The 12,614-nt window shown below is 35.2% G+C and overlaps 1 protein-coding gene across 1 annotated transcript in view; it reads right to left on the minus strand.

Moving 5' to 3' along the window:
* The window catches only part of sfl (N-deacetylase and N-sulfotransferase sfl), a 125,367-nt gene that overhangs the window by 49,423 nt on the left and 63,330 nt on the right, over positions 1-12,614 (minus strand). Inside the window, exon 3 of the mRNA XM_011065819.2 lies at positions 2,151-2,348. Within this exon, the coding sequence (XP_011064121.1) occupies positions 2,151-2,348 (198 nt within the window). The remainder of the gene's footprint in view (positions 1-2,150; positions 2,349-12,614) is intronic.

Below are 12,614 nucleotides of genomic sequence, written 5' to 3' on the forward strand. Positions count from 1 at the left end.
ATGCCCTCTCACACACATACACACACACACGCACACATAGGTGAGAACACACTGCTTCATCACACGCTAGTTTACGGGGATACGCACACCCCGCATGTTCACTTCGTATCAAGCCGTGTTATACGCCGCATGTTATTCGTTCCTCCTACGGCGAAGGATGGTGCAAGCCCCCTAATCGCTATTCGTCTCTATCTCGTGTTGAGCTCTAAACTACAATGTGCTCTCTCATGTGCACCGTGTCACGCTGCTGCGCCACTATAATTCCCGATAAGCGCGAAGGTCTGCGGAAGCAGGCAACGGATCGCATTATCCCGTCATTACTATTTCATCAACTGCGGAAGAATCAGGAGATAATCGAGAGAGAATACGTAGGCGAGTTCCGCCCTTATTCTTCTCTCTCCCTTTTCATCTTTCATTCTCTCTCTCTCTCTCTCTCTCTCTCTCTCTCTCTCTCTCTTTCTGCCACTGTTGATCTCTCTTAGGACCTTATCCTATTTCGAAATCCGGGGACACATCCAGCTTAAGTTCTGTCTCATCGAGCGTCAAAGTTTCAAGTGGTCCTATACATCCCTCGACTTCTATAACAGGCTTTTGGCTCGGCTATTACCGTTTAAGGAATGCACATCATGAAGTCACGATATACCACATCCCCAATAGCGAATTCAAACTTTTCAGGCACGCTCGTATCATGCAATTTTAGCGGAATGGAAACATGAAATCTCGCGCGTAGTTGTACATAGATACGAAATTTTGCCCAATACAGCTTATATAGTTATACCATGTTATGTTTGTTCTCTATTTATCGTGCGTTTATATTTATTTAACAAGTCATCCAAATATCGGAGTACTTATACTACCACCCTCTATGTTTACCTGTTAATAATTTATATTGTTACATATTAACAATATTCATGTAACCATGCAAAATTGCATACTGAAATGTGGAATATTCTAGCTCTAAATGAAGGATTATTTTCTGCTGCATTTTATCTTCTCTATTATTAGTATATCTTATTCCAATCCTCGCGGTAATTTTATAAAAGATATTTCATTCTTCAAAATGTAAAGATTCAGTACATCGAATTGAGTATGAAGTTAAGGTGATTGTACAAAACGAAGTAATTGATTTCGCGATATTTGTGAATCGACATTGTGCCAATTTCTGATTTCCCAGATAGGAAAAATGGTTTTAAAATATTCGCGGAACCCGTATAATAACGTAAAAACTGTCGGGACTTTACGATGGTCGAGAAATCTACATTTCTAATTTTTATACCGACATTCACGAAATAACATCGCCGACGATGTAGTAAAACCGGGATTTGCGGAATCTCCGTCGCGGAATGATAAATGCCGGGAATTTTTTGAAAAATTCGGATCAGCGTTATGGGAGAATTACAACAAGATCTAGGATAGTTTTTTTCCCGCTCCAAAAAAAAAATGTTAAAATATTTTCTCCCGATGAACATTCGTAAGAGTTTTTTTTGTTGTAAAAAATAAAACAACCCACAGTAGCTTTACAAATAAAATATAATTTATAAATTTTTCCTAAATTCTCAATGAGTAGAATTTATTTTAGCAAACAATTTTGTAAAATTAATGTAAACATATATATTTACCATCGATGTATCGTTTAGAAATGCGAGAATAAGATGTTTGTTTCAAATTCATGGAATACCACTCATTTACCATTTCTTGATCATTTACCATTTTCTTTCTCATGAAAGAGAAGTAAAACGTTTACGAATAAAAAGGATTGCGAACTAGCGAGCTCATGATACGTTCAGGAGTATGTGTCACGATATTGATCGACTCTTCAGCAACTGGGTGCCATTAGCCATATACTTTTTGTCTAATAGTATGAACTATCACGGCCGAGAACTCCGAAGAAAGCTTACGTTGACGACCTACTTTTAGATCGCTAGGGTGGAATCTTTTTTCCTGAATCAGGTCGATGCGAAACACGGGACTGCATGCAAGTAGGTCAGGTTTTACCCGTCTAGGTAAATGAATTATAATTATAATTATCTGTTGCAATAAAACAGTTTGCAGTGAATTGTATAGACTCGTAATTATTTCGTCAATAAATAAGAAGAGCCGTTCAATCCTTCGTGTTAGCTGGCTACGAAAGAAAAATAGTTCGTACTCACTTTATTCGATTATAAACTAGCAGCTCAGCTATCTCTCGGCCTAGCCTCGAGTATAGAGTTTCTACAAAGACCAACACTTTTGGGTCTATCCTTAATCGAGCTTCACTGCGATGGTCTGGTGCTGATGGTAGTCTAGTCGCGCCTCTCAGAGTCGAACATCGTATCGCTGGCTCTGGCCTTGTATCTCGGTGTATTAAACTGCAATAATAAAAATTATTTGTTAGTTAATATTTTATTACAATTGGTTAGGTTATATTATATTTAATAAAGAAATATGCTAGTTGTCATATAATTTTTAATACATATAAAATATATATCGTTTGTATGTGATACACAATTTTCATATTGCAATTATTTTTAATTTCAAATTATTAAAAATTGGCAATTTGCCAATAATAATTTTCAGCGTGATGCTAAGATAAGCTATATTAATATATCATACATATATATTAAGAGTCTGAAGAATTTTCGCGATATCGATCATACACACGTAACGCATTTTCTCGAACCATCTCTTATCTTTGAAGTTTTACATATTTATGAGATATTTTCTCGTTATAGAGTGAGCCTCGCGTTACTTCATGCTACATTATAGTTTTCACGATAATATCAAATGTTCTTTCAAAGAGCAAAAGGAACGTTTCGATTGGCTTCAGTCCAGAAGCAAATTCTTCCGTCAAATTCTTCGTAACGAAACCCCCGTAACGAGCGGCTCTCGAAGAATGCACGGCAGCTCTTTCAACCTGTCCTCAAAGTTCCGCTTTCAACATAGACGGATACAACGTGCCCGGTATATCCGTGCAGAGAACGCGGATGTAGCAGCAATGCAGGAATTTCGGAACGTATGCGTAGCTCCACAAAGGACCCTTTAGCGCTGCTGCAACGAGTTCTTCCGGACACCTATTAACATCGGGCATTCTGCAAGTTTCCTGGTATTTACCACGATTAAACTATCTCACTATCTGAATATATAAAGAGATAATTCTTTTTTTTTATATCGTTCGTATTGTATTTCGATATTATAAAAGATTGAAAGTCTTGTGATATCCGATATTTTTTAAAAATTCTAATTTTTAGAAGACGTTTCAAGAAATAAAAGTTTCTTTCAAATTTTTATTTTTATTACCTACATTTTTTACTTAGAGTTTTCCTTTAGATTGTAAATTGAATTCGATAGCATACAATTTTTATGTTTTATATATAGATTCAGATCATATAGCTAGATACATTCTCTTTAGATGCAGCAGATAATGGATACATTCCTTGCTGTTGAGCTCCTTTATGTTTGTCACGAGCAGATCCAGCGGTATATTATCGGCGCATGCACCAAATTAGTATGCGTCCAGCAATCGAGCTTCTCGCCATAAACCGAAAATCAAACCTTTGTACTGAAGCAGGATAAGCCAGGACCGGTCGACATTCAAACATGCGGGGGCATTTTCATAATGGAACAGCAATAACTATTATTATGCTATACGAATTCTGGTAGTCGAATTATTAATTGGGACGCAAACACGATCAATCGTTCTCATAATTTCTATCCATACATGTCATAACACTCATTGATGCGTAAAAACGTTTATCGTGCAGCGTCCCGAATTACGTTGAAATACGAATGTGGATATTACGGGTGCATGTTGATGGTTGTGTATCGAATGTAGATTAATATCATTAATTCCTAGATGTGAGAAAAAGTTGAAAGGCCCCAAAAGTAAATAAATGATAGAAGGTACATTTATAGACACGTTAAAAGAGAAGTGATATTTTACGTCATATTGCGAGCCTGAAAAATTTATGCTAAAAAGAAAGAAACATATGTATAAAAATTTTTTAACGAATAAAGCGATGAGTGGGACTGAAAGGGTCTTTGGCTTAAATGGAAGCGAAACAGATTATCGATGATGCACTTGCGCTTCGCAGCTCTTATCCACTTCGGTTTACAATTTATGCACATTAGGCGTCGTGTCAGTAGAACATACACGAAATGGGGAGCTTCGGTCGAACGTTTACTCACGTAGTACTGCTTTAGTCGTTGTTATGGAGCATTTGATGTAACTAAATTTCAAGCAAATATTTTCTCGTAACGCAATCACAGACATAAACCGTACTGTAGTAAAGGTCTTTGACGCGCATAACGATAATTCACTGTGCGAAATGCAATTATCAAGATGTGAAATATTCACGAAATTGCCCTGTAGAAACTATGTTATCTATTTGCATTCCATATAATTTGCCAAAGCTCAATGATTGATTTCCGCTTATCAAAGTTTCTCGTTTCGTCTTCAACGTGTGTTTTGCAATAGCTTTCATAAAGATATGGAAATGCTCGTAGTAGGAAACAGAGGTATTGATCGTGATATGCTCCATACACGTATGCATACACGACGATGCATCGAATGGTTCCTCTGCATTTCATGCGCGGGTTATCGATGCAATATTCTTGACATTCGTGTGTATCGAAGTCGTTTATCCATGCACACGGGATCATTCGTAAATATCGAGAATCTGCAATCCTACCCACAGTTGAGGAGAACAAGAGAGGCACTGTATATGCATTGTCTCTACTTGATAAAAGGTCGAATCTAGTTTCATCTCCATTCCATTAGATGACATTTAAATGCAACTTCGTATAAGCTTCGTACACGCTTTGCCTATCTACCAAAATGTAAATATACTACTTTATATTTATGTCTCAATAATTTATGACACCTTAGATTCGATTTGGAAAATTTAATAAAACGTTTGCATTTCAGAAAGTAAATCATATTTTTATTGATAAAAATGTTGTATTGTTTCTACCAAAACTAAACTAAATTAAACTCAAACATTACATATTGTCTCAAAAGAAATATATTTATGATAATCAAGTATGGCGAGAATTGACTAAGTAAAAACACGAATAAACTTCTGGATTTAGTAGAGCATTTTCAAAAAAAAAAAAAAAATTGTAAGAATCAATCTATTTCTTATGTTATGACTGTCAATGTGAGGTTTAGTATCTCATATGTAAATGGGTTTCAACAATAAACAACAACAGTATCGCATACACAGAGACATAAAATCTGACAATACATACAAGTTACAATACATACACATTGCGCGGATCCACACATACGTAGAGGCTTTCAAGTACACGGGTAATCTGGGACGCGAGAGATACGATGCACCCTCCTATCGCGCATCAGCCGTGGCCGCAAGTAAGCCTATTAATGCGCGACGTTATTAGAGGATACTATCTGACCTACATTCCAGGTCCCTATCAGTAACAGGCGTGCGTAGGCATCCTTAACACGAATTTACGATAAGACCGTAGGTTCAGATGCATGCTACCAAACTGTTTGAACTTCTGAGCAGGGGGATCGATCGTACAATTGTTTAGGGAAGTATTCAATCAAAACGCTCCCATTATTCTATCGCAGATACGATTGACTTGAGAACGATGGGCGAGCTTCTGACACATTGAGAGTAAATGGAAAGTCGATTTCGATCAGGATTCACAAGACTTACTGATTATACAGACATGACTTCGCAGACTGTGATTGGAAAAGATCGGTACCGCGTTTGTTTGTCAAGTAGCAACGTTAGGTTCAAACCCCGAAAGAGATCTATAACAGCGCAAAAATGTATACAATATTGCTTTTGCAATCGAAAGCTTCTATTTCCCGTCGGAATCTCAATATCATAGTTTTTCGATAAGTCCTCATATTCGACAAGACCCATATAGATGCACCTATCGATATTAACCATAGGTAAAAACATGCAACTGTGGATATTTTGCAAAGTCTATGATTGCAAAAAGATAGTGTACATTTATTTGTCAGAGTGAGATTGCCGTATCGTTATCACTGTTTTTTCCCTAACGTCAGACGCACAATTTCCAATCGACCAGAAACTATAGTCAAAACACGTGCGATATTTACGGATACAAACATTTTTCGTTAAATTGTATAAATAAGCAAGAAAAAGTTGTAAAAGGACATCGTTAGATGAGCTTAGATCTTTGTCAGTGCGAGTTATCCAAATTTACGACATTGTCCACTCTTAGATCAGACTTTTGTTCATTTTCTTATAATTAAGTAGGTGCTCTTGTGTAGATCAAACTTTTGTTAATTTTCATTAATCATATAATTAAGCAATTACGAAGAAGCTATAACTATACAAGAACGTCATTAGACGAGTTTAGATCTTTATTAAATGCGAGTCATTGAAGCTTACGGCGCCGTCTATTATACTCTTAAGACTTTTTTATCTTCCATCAACTTTCCGTCGTGTTAAGTGTAACATTACAAACCTTCAAGAAGAAGCAATCACACGAGAATTGCTTTTCACAAATCAAGCTGCGCCAGCTTCTCTCCATCCTCATCATTTTAGTAGGACTTTTGTGTGCTGTGACGAAAAAAAAAGGAACTCGTAACGGCAGTTTCGACACCGTCTGGTACTAATAAACGTCGTTATGAGAGAGAGAGAGAGAGAGAGAGAGAGAGAGAGAGAGAGAGAAGAAAGAAGAAGAGAAAAGACACCCTTCTTAAAAAGTAATTTTAGATTACGACCGCCATTGTCGTCTATCGACAGCCGATTAAATTACAGTGGAGAATCGCTCTCGACACAAGGGAACGGTAACGAAACGGACGAGGGAGCTCTCGAATTACTATGTCGTATAACGGCTCGTACTTTTCGCGCGGATAATCGAGTTACGTCCGATGCGTCTTTATGATCCTCTTTCGTCTCCTTATTGCTTGGCTATGACAGGACTTTGCCGGCACTTTTCGTCTCTAACCAGTACAAGTGTCGTCTTCTTGCCCTTTACGTAGTGTTTTTATGAGGTACCTTTGCCAACTCGAGAAGAATCGCAAGGAAATTGACAAACGTCTAAAGTCATACATTTAGAAAAGCTGTCAAAGCGGTATCCGTAGAAAATTCGCGTACAATATTAAATGCATTCGCAAAACGAGAATAATCAGCGTAGTTCTGTAATGAGAATTAACGGTATCAAAGAAAATTACAAAAGTATTCATTCTTTTATCTTTCACGCTGCAGAACAATATTCTTTCAGTTTTTTTTTTCTCTTGCTTTAAAAGTTACGAGTTTATTCAAAGTGCTCATACATTACTAACGCTCTGTATTTACGACATTCGTCAATGCTGCATCCGCATTTTCGCATTTAACGTACTCGAAACGTCGAGTTAACTGCTCGAGTAGCACAATACGCTGTTAGATTCATCAAATGTATGATGTCGGAAAGGGCCATTGTACCGTATGCGCTTTTCTCTACGGGTAGAAGAAGTTACAATACAGCGAGTGGTGTGCGTGTACCTTAAACGTTCAAATGCACTGGCAAAGCTGTTCGCGTAGCAGCTCTTTTCCGCGCGCATACTTTCTTGTTAGAGAACAGCGAGAATCTCTCGACCAGAATGGCGACGCTAATGAATCATAATCGGTACTTTCCGCGCGAAACGTTTTAGCCGGGTTAACCTGAGTAGCTGTGCCTACATGGTACACGACACTGCGCCGGAGTCTGCTGCTTTAGCGTGCAGCTGCTGCACTAAACTATAACACGGTACTCCATGGCGTCCACCACGAATGGTTGCTCACCAGCGTCAATTGGTTAAATAAATGACAAACGAAATCATCTCCCCGTTCGTTAACCTTGATGAGCCTTCCTCTTCTCTCTTCGTAGCTATCTCTGTCTTTCACTCTCTCTTTTGCTTCATCCTTTAGCTTAGTCATTTGAATTACCATTGGCAGAATCTCGTGATCCTCTTTCTCATGTTAATTCATGTTAATTAGCAGCAAGTGTCCGCGGTTGCCTTTGTGAAAGAATAATAGGGATCAACGTTACACGATTCGTTTAGCATAAACGTTGGCTACAGCAGACAATACGTCGATTAACTGTACGCATACGATCTCTCTCGGATATGCTATTCTTAATGCTTATTTAATATATAGACGTTCGTCGAACCAAATTGCGCGCTCTCTCGCTCGATATTTTGCTTGCTCTAATGTAGATTAATAAAGTAACGAATATTTCCTATTCGTTTGAAGTATGAGATAAATATGGAAACTGGAAAATATTTGCAAATAACGTTTGATCATTTCGAAAGCAAAGCTCTATATATATATAGATATACAAGATGTTTTATTTATTTCGAATATAATGAGTTGAATATCTCGGGAAATATGAAAAATACAAAAGGCACAGACATTGGTAAAATTAATTTTTGAAATAGTCAATTTTTTATATAGAGGCATTTTTTTTAAATTGGAATTATATGATTTTTTTACATAATATAATTCCTTTGATTATTCCGAATATAAAAGTATTAAAATAAAGTTATCAAAAAATCAATAATTTACAATATATTTAATATTTCGTGTAAATATGTGCTAGTATAAAATATAAAATATCTCGTAAACTATTGATTTTTCAATAGCGTTAACTTAATATTTTTATATGCGGACTAATCAGAGAAATCATGTTATGTAAAAAAAAATCATACAATTCTATTTAAAAATGGCTGTAACCTCTATGATCTTGAAAAATTTTTTCAAAAATTAATTTTAGCAATATTTGCATCTCTTCAGACCGGACAACTTTTATCTGAAACATTTTTTTCTGTATCTTTTATATTTTATGAAATATTCGACAATTATGTTTGAAATAAAACACACACACACACACACACATAACGCGTGCGCGCGTTATTATCTACATTAGCTAATAAAATTTTCACAATAAGTAAAATTTTTGATCCATTATTACGATAGAATGTTATAATTGCAATTATGTTAAAATCAACTTTCCGGAGTTAATTAAAATCGCAGTAATACGCGTTATAATTCAAAATATTCCATGATCTTTTAAATGTATGTATAATACGGTATCGAATAAAATTGTATGTTTTCTTGTTCTGACGTATATATTCATTGAAGAGAATCTCGTTCAAGAAAATAAAAGTTCGTCGCCTAGAATGTATTTGTAGGGATGTTTGTAGGACGATTGCATTTCAAACTACATAAAACACCAGGGGGTAATGCGACTCGATGAAAATAATATTTTTGTACGCCTCGATCCGATTTGATGCCTCTTGAATATTGGAAAATTATGTGCGAACTGTGCTCTTCCTTGAAACTGATGTTTTTTTTCTTTTTGCGTTAATACGGGAGAGCAACAGTTATTACTAGTTATTAAGAATTTCATATTTCAATTTCGTTATGTAAATATAAAAATGATTTTCTTATAAATTACAATTAATAAACAAAAAAGGCATTATTTGATGTTTAAACTAAGACAATAAAAATATATATAATAGTTTGTATCATTTCTACGATTATAAATACTATGATAATATACGATAATATGCGATTTTGCTTATTACAATATATTCGCAGACATAAAAATGACAATTGAAATTATAGAGTGAAATTAAAGTTATAGAATTATATAAGTAAATATGAAATAAAAAGGTAGACAGGAGACTTAATAAAAATAGGAAGATATCCATCTTATTGGTCTCCTAATTAAAAATCATTTAAAGATAGATTAAATTATAAAAATTATCGCAACATTTCTCCTCAAATACAAAGATCTGTTAGTTCTTTATTGCTCCTTAATAAAGTTTTATAATCAGAGACATCGCAATGCATTAGTAAAAATAAACAACATATTTTTGAAACAAACTCAATAATTTTGATAATTTTCAGAAAGAAAGAGAGTGAAAAAGGTACTCGATTACAAGAAAAAAAAATTAAAAATAACTCGCTTGTTAACCATAAACTACATAAATATGAAAATCAAATGAGATACTTTAATTTTATTTTATGTATGTAATTTTATTTTATATTTCAGAGAGGTTTCAACAAAGTTGTAATTAATTTAATTGTCTTTAAATTAAAAATTACAAAAAATTAATAAAACAGAATATAAAACTGACTGTTTCAAGTAAGAAACAACGCGCGCATCGATTTCTACATCACTTTTTTTTTTACCTCAATAGTAACGGTGCTTTGCAGCCAGAATCGGGTGTAGAAAATGTGTCCAAGGCACGCGAATTCATGGCGTCAGTGGTGATGAAAGGTCCCAAGGGTTTCCTTTTTCTTTATCGCGACTGTGTGGTGGTCTGCGCGACTTTAACCATCGCGTACACGTGACCACTGGAGTTACCGAGAATCTATCTTACGAGCGCAGGTGCGCAAGTGTGAGCGCGGACACGAAATCGCTGACACGTGAAAGATAGAGTTGTCCGGTTGTTAAATGTATTAACTACTTCATGTAAGAATTATTTTAATCCAAAAATAATATCGCGTGCATATATATTAGGTGTTGGAATTAATTCGTAGCGTTTTTTAATGAAAGAATGTTATTTATTTCACATGAGCATTAAAAAATACATTAATGAAAGTACTTTTAAAACTTATAAATACTTTGTAAAACGCTACGAATTAATTCCAACACCTAATACATAGCCGATTATCAAGCAATCAAGTATTTAGATTATTAATCATATTTTTTCAATCTTTCAATATTGATGTAAATAACTTCCTTAAATAAAATTTAATATATATATATATATAATTTTTTTAAATGTATATATGTATATACAATAAAGCTTGAATATATTATTTTAAATTAAATAATACGAAAAAGTAGTACATTTAGATATTTTTATAATATATAAATATCAATAATGTAAATAATTAAGAATACTGAATGTTATTACATCAAAAAAGTTGGAAACTTTCTTCGTGAAAGAAGAAAAGAAACATCAATGTTCAAATAGAAGAGTAAACGTGTACGAGGTAATCGTATGAATGAAATGAAAGTAACTTCTATTCCTTATTTCGTATAATAAAGTTATGCCATGTTCGAAGTAAGTAAAGTAGAATTATGATCTCAGAGTTATACATCACCTATATATCTTTCTTCTTTCTTCTTTGAAGCTATTACAAGTTTTGATATCTGTCTACATATCGCGTGTTGATAAAAAAGTGACATAAGTACAAAAATTAGCACTTTTGAGATAACGAAAAGAAAGAAAAGATATAATAACGAAAAGATCGATTTCAAAGTTAATAAAAATTTTTTATAAGGAAATGACACATTTGCAGCTCATTTGAACAATCTTTGGAGAAAAAAAAATTGCTTTTATATCAAACAGTGGAAAATTGATGTACTTCTAAATTCAAAGAATAAATCATTCTCGATAACAATTGATCATTCACAAAATTAAATCACGCATTTAATCACATTACTTAAAATGCAATTCAATGACGTGATTCATATTTGAGACATTTCGGCTACGATATTGCACAGTATTAATGGCTGCAGTTGCTTAATGGAATAGCAAGCTATTTGCAGAGGCAACATCGATGGCATTGATATAATGGTTGCATTAATCCTCTCTGTGTAAGAACAAATAAAGTTAAATATTTGAGATAAATTAAAATTATATCATTAATCTAATTTTATATTATTTGCTAAATCATTTAAAGATAAAAAATGAATTAAAATAGTTTTGAAACATTGAATTCTAGAACGGGAATATCTAAGATGATATTTATTCGTTATAATTATTTCGTAACAATCAGATTAATAAATATTTTAATAAATGTGTAAGCTGCAAATATCAAATATATCTCGACGTTATTTTTGCTAATGGATTTACATATAAATTACTTTTATGAACATTATCGTGCAAATCGAGATAAAATAGTAAGTTCGAGAGAGTTCAACACGTTCGCATTTGTCATCTTGTCACGTATTGATACACGGCAGCATATAAGTAATGCATTTTATCGGCACATTGATTTTACCAGCCTCAGAAGTACGTTTCGCGTCACGATGCACATCTGTTATCGTGCGCCGCAGCTCTCTCATATAGCTCTCAGAATCAGCACAACCCTTCGTGTTCGGCCATTCGATCGCTCTGGCCTTCCTACGGCACTCACATTTCGCGCGCGACTACACGCGTCTCTCCATCGGGTACGTGACCGAAGGCACACGATAGTAAATTGCTTCTGCGGTTTTACTCTTCACGATGGCGCGGAGGAGGTTGGCACGGGGCAAAAGTCGAAGGACTGAAACTGCTCCGTCAATCGGCCGGTAGTGAGACGGGGTGAAAATCAAGAGAGAGAGAGAGAGAGAGAGAGACTGGAGGAGAATGGAATCGTTGAGGGATGCTCCTTTGGTCGTGGCGAAATGGGAGAGAAAAAAAGAAGAAATCAGAGAGAGAGAGAGAGAGAGAGAGAGAGAGGTAGCGCGCGCGAACTTTTACCCTCTGATTGAGTGGCGAGGGTGACCAGGAGGTAAAATCTCGATCGGTTCGGAAGGGCGTGAGGGAGCATCCGGCAATTTACGGACGTCCGGCGAAACTGATTTCGAGGCGACAGAAATTACTTCTTCAGGAAGTCGTGGTTCTCTCTCTCTCTCTCTCTCTCTCTCTATTTCTCCCTCTCTTCCACATTTCT

Source organism: Acromyrmex echinatior, chromosome 2 (assembly GCF_024713525.1).
Source record: "Acromyrmex echinatior isolate Ae372 chromosome 2, ASM2471352v2, whole genome shotgun sequence".
Classification (NCBI taxonomy): domain Eukaryota; kingdom Metazoa; phylum Arthropoda; class Insecta; order Hymenoptera; family Formicidae; genus Acromyrmex; species Acromyrmex echinatior.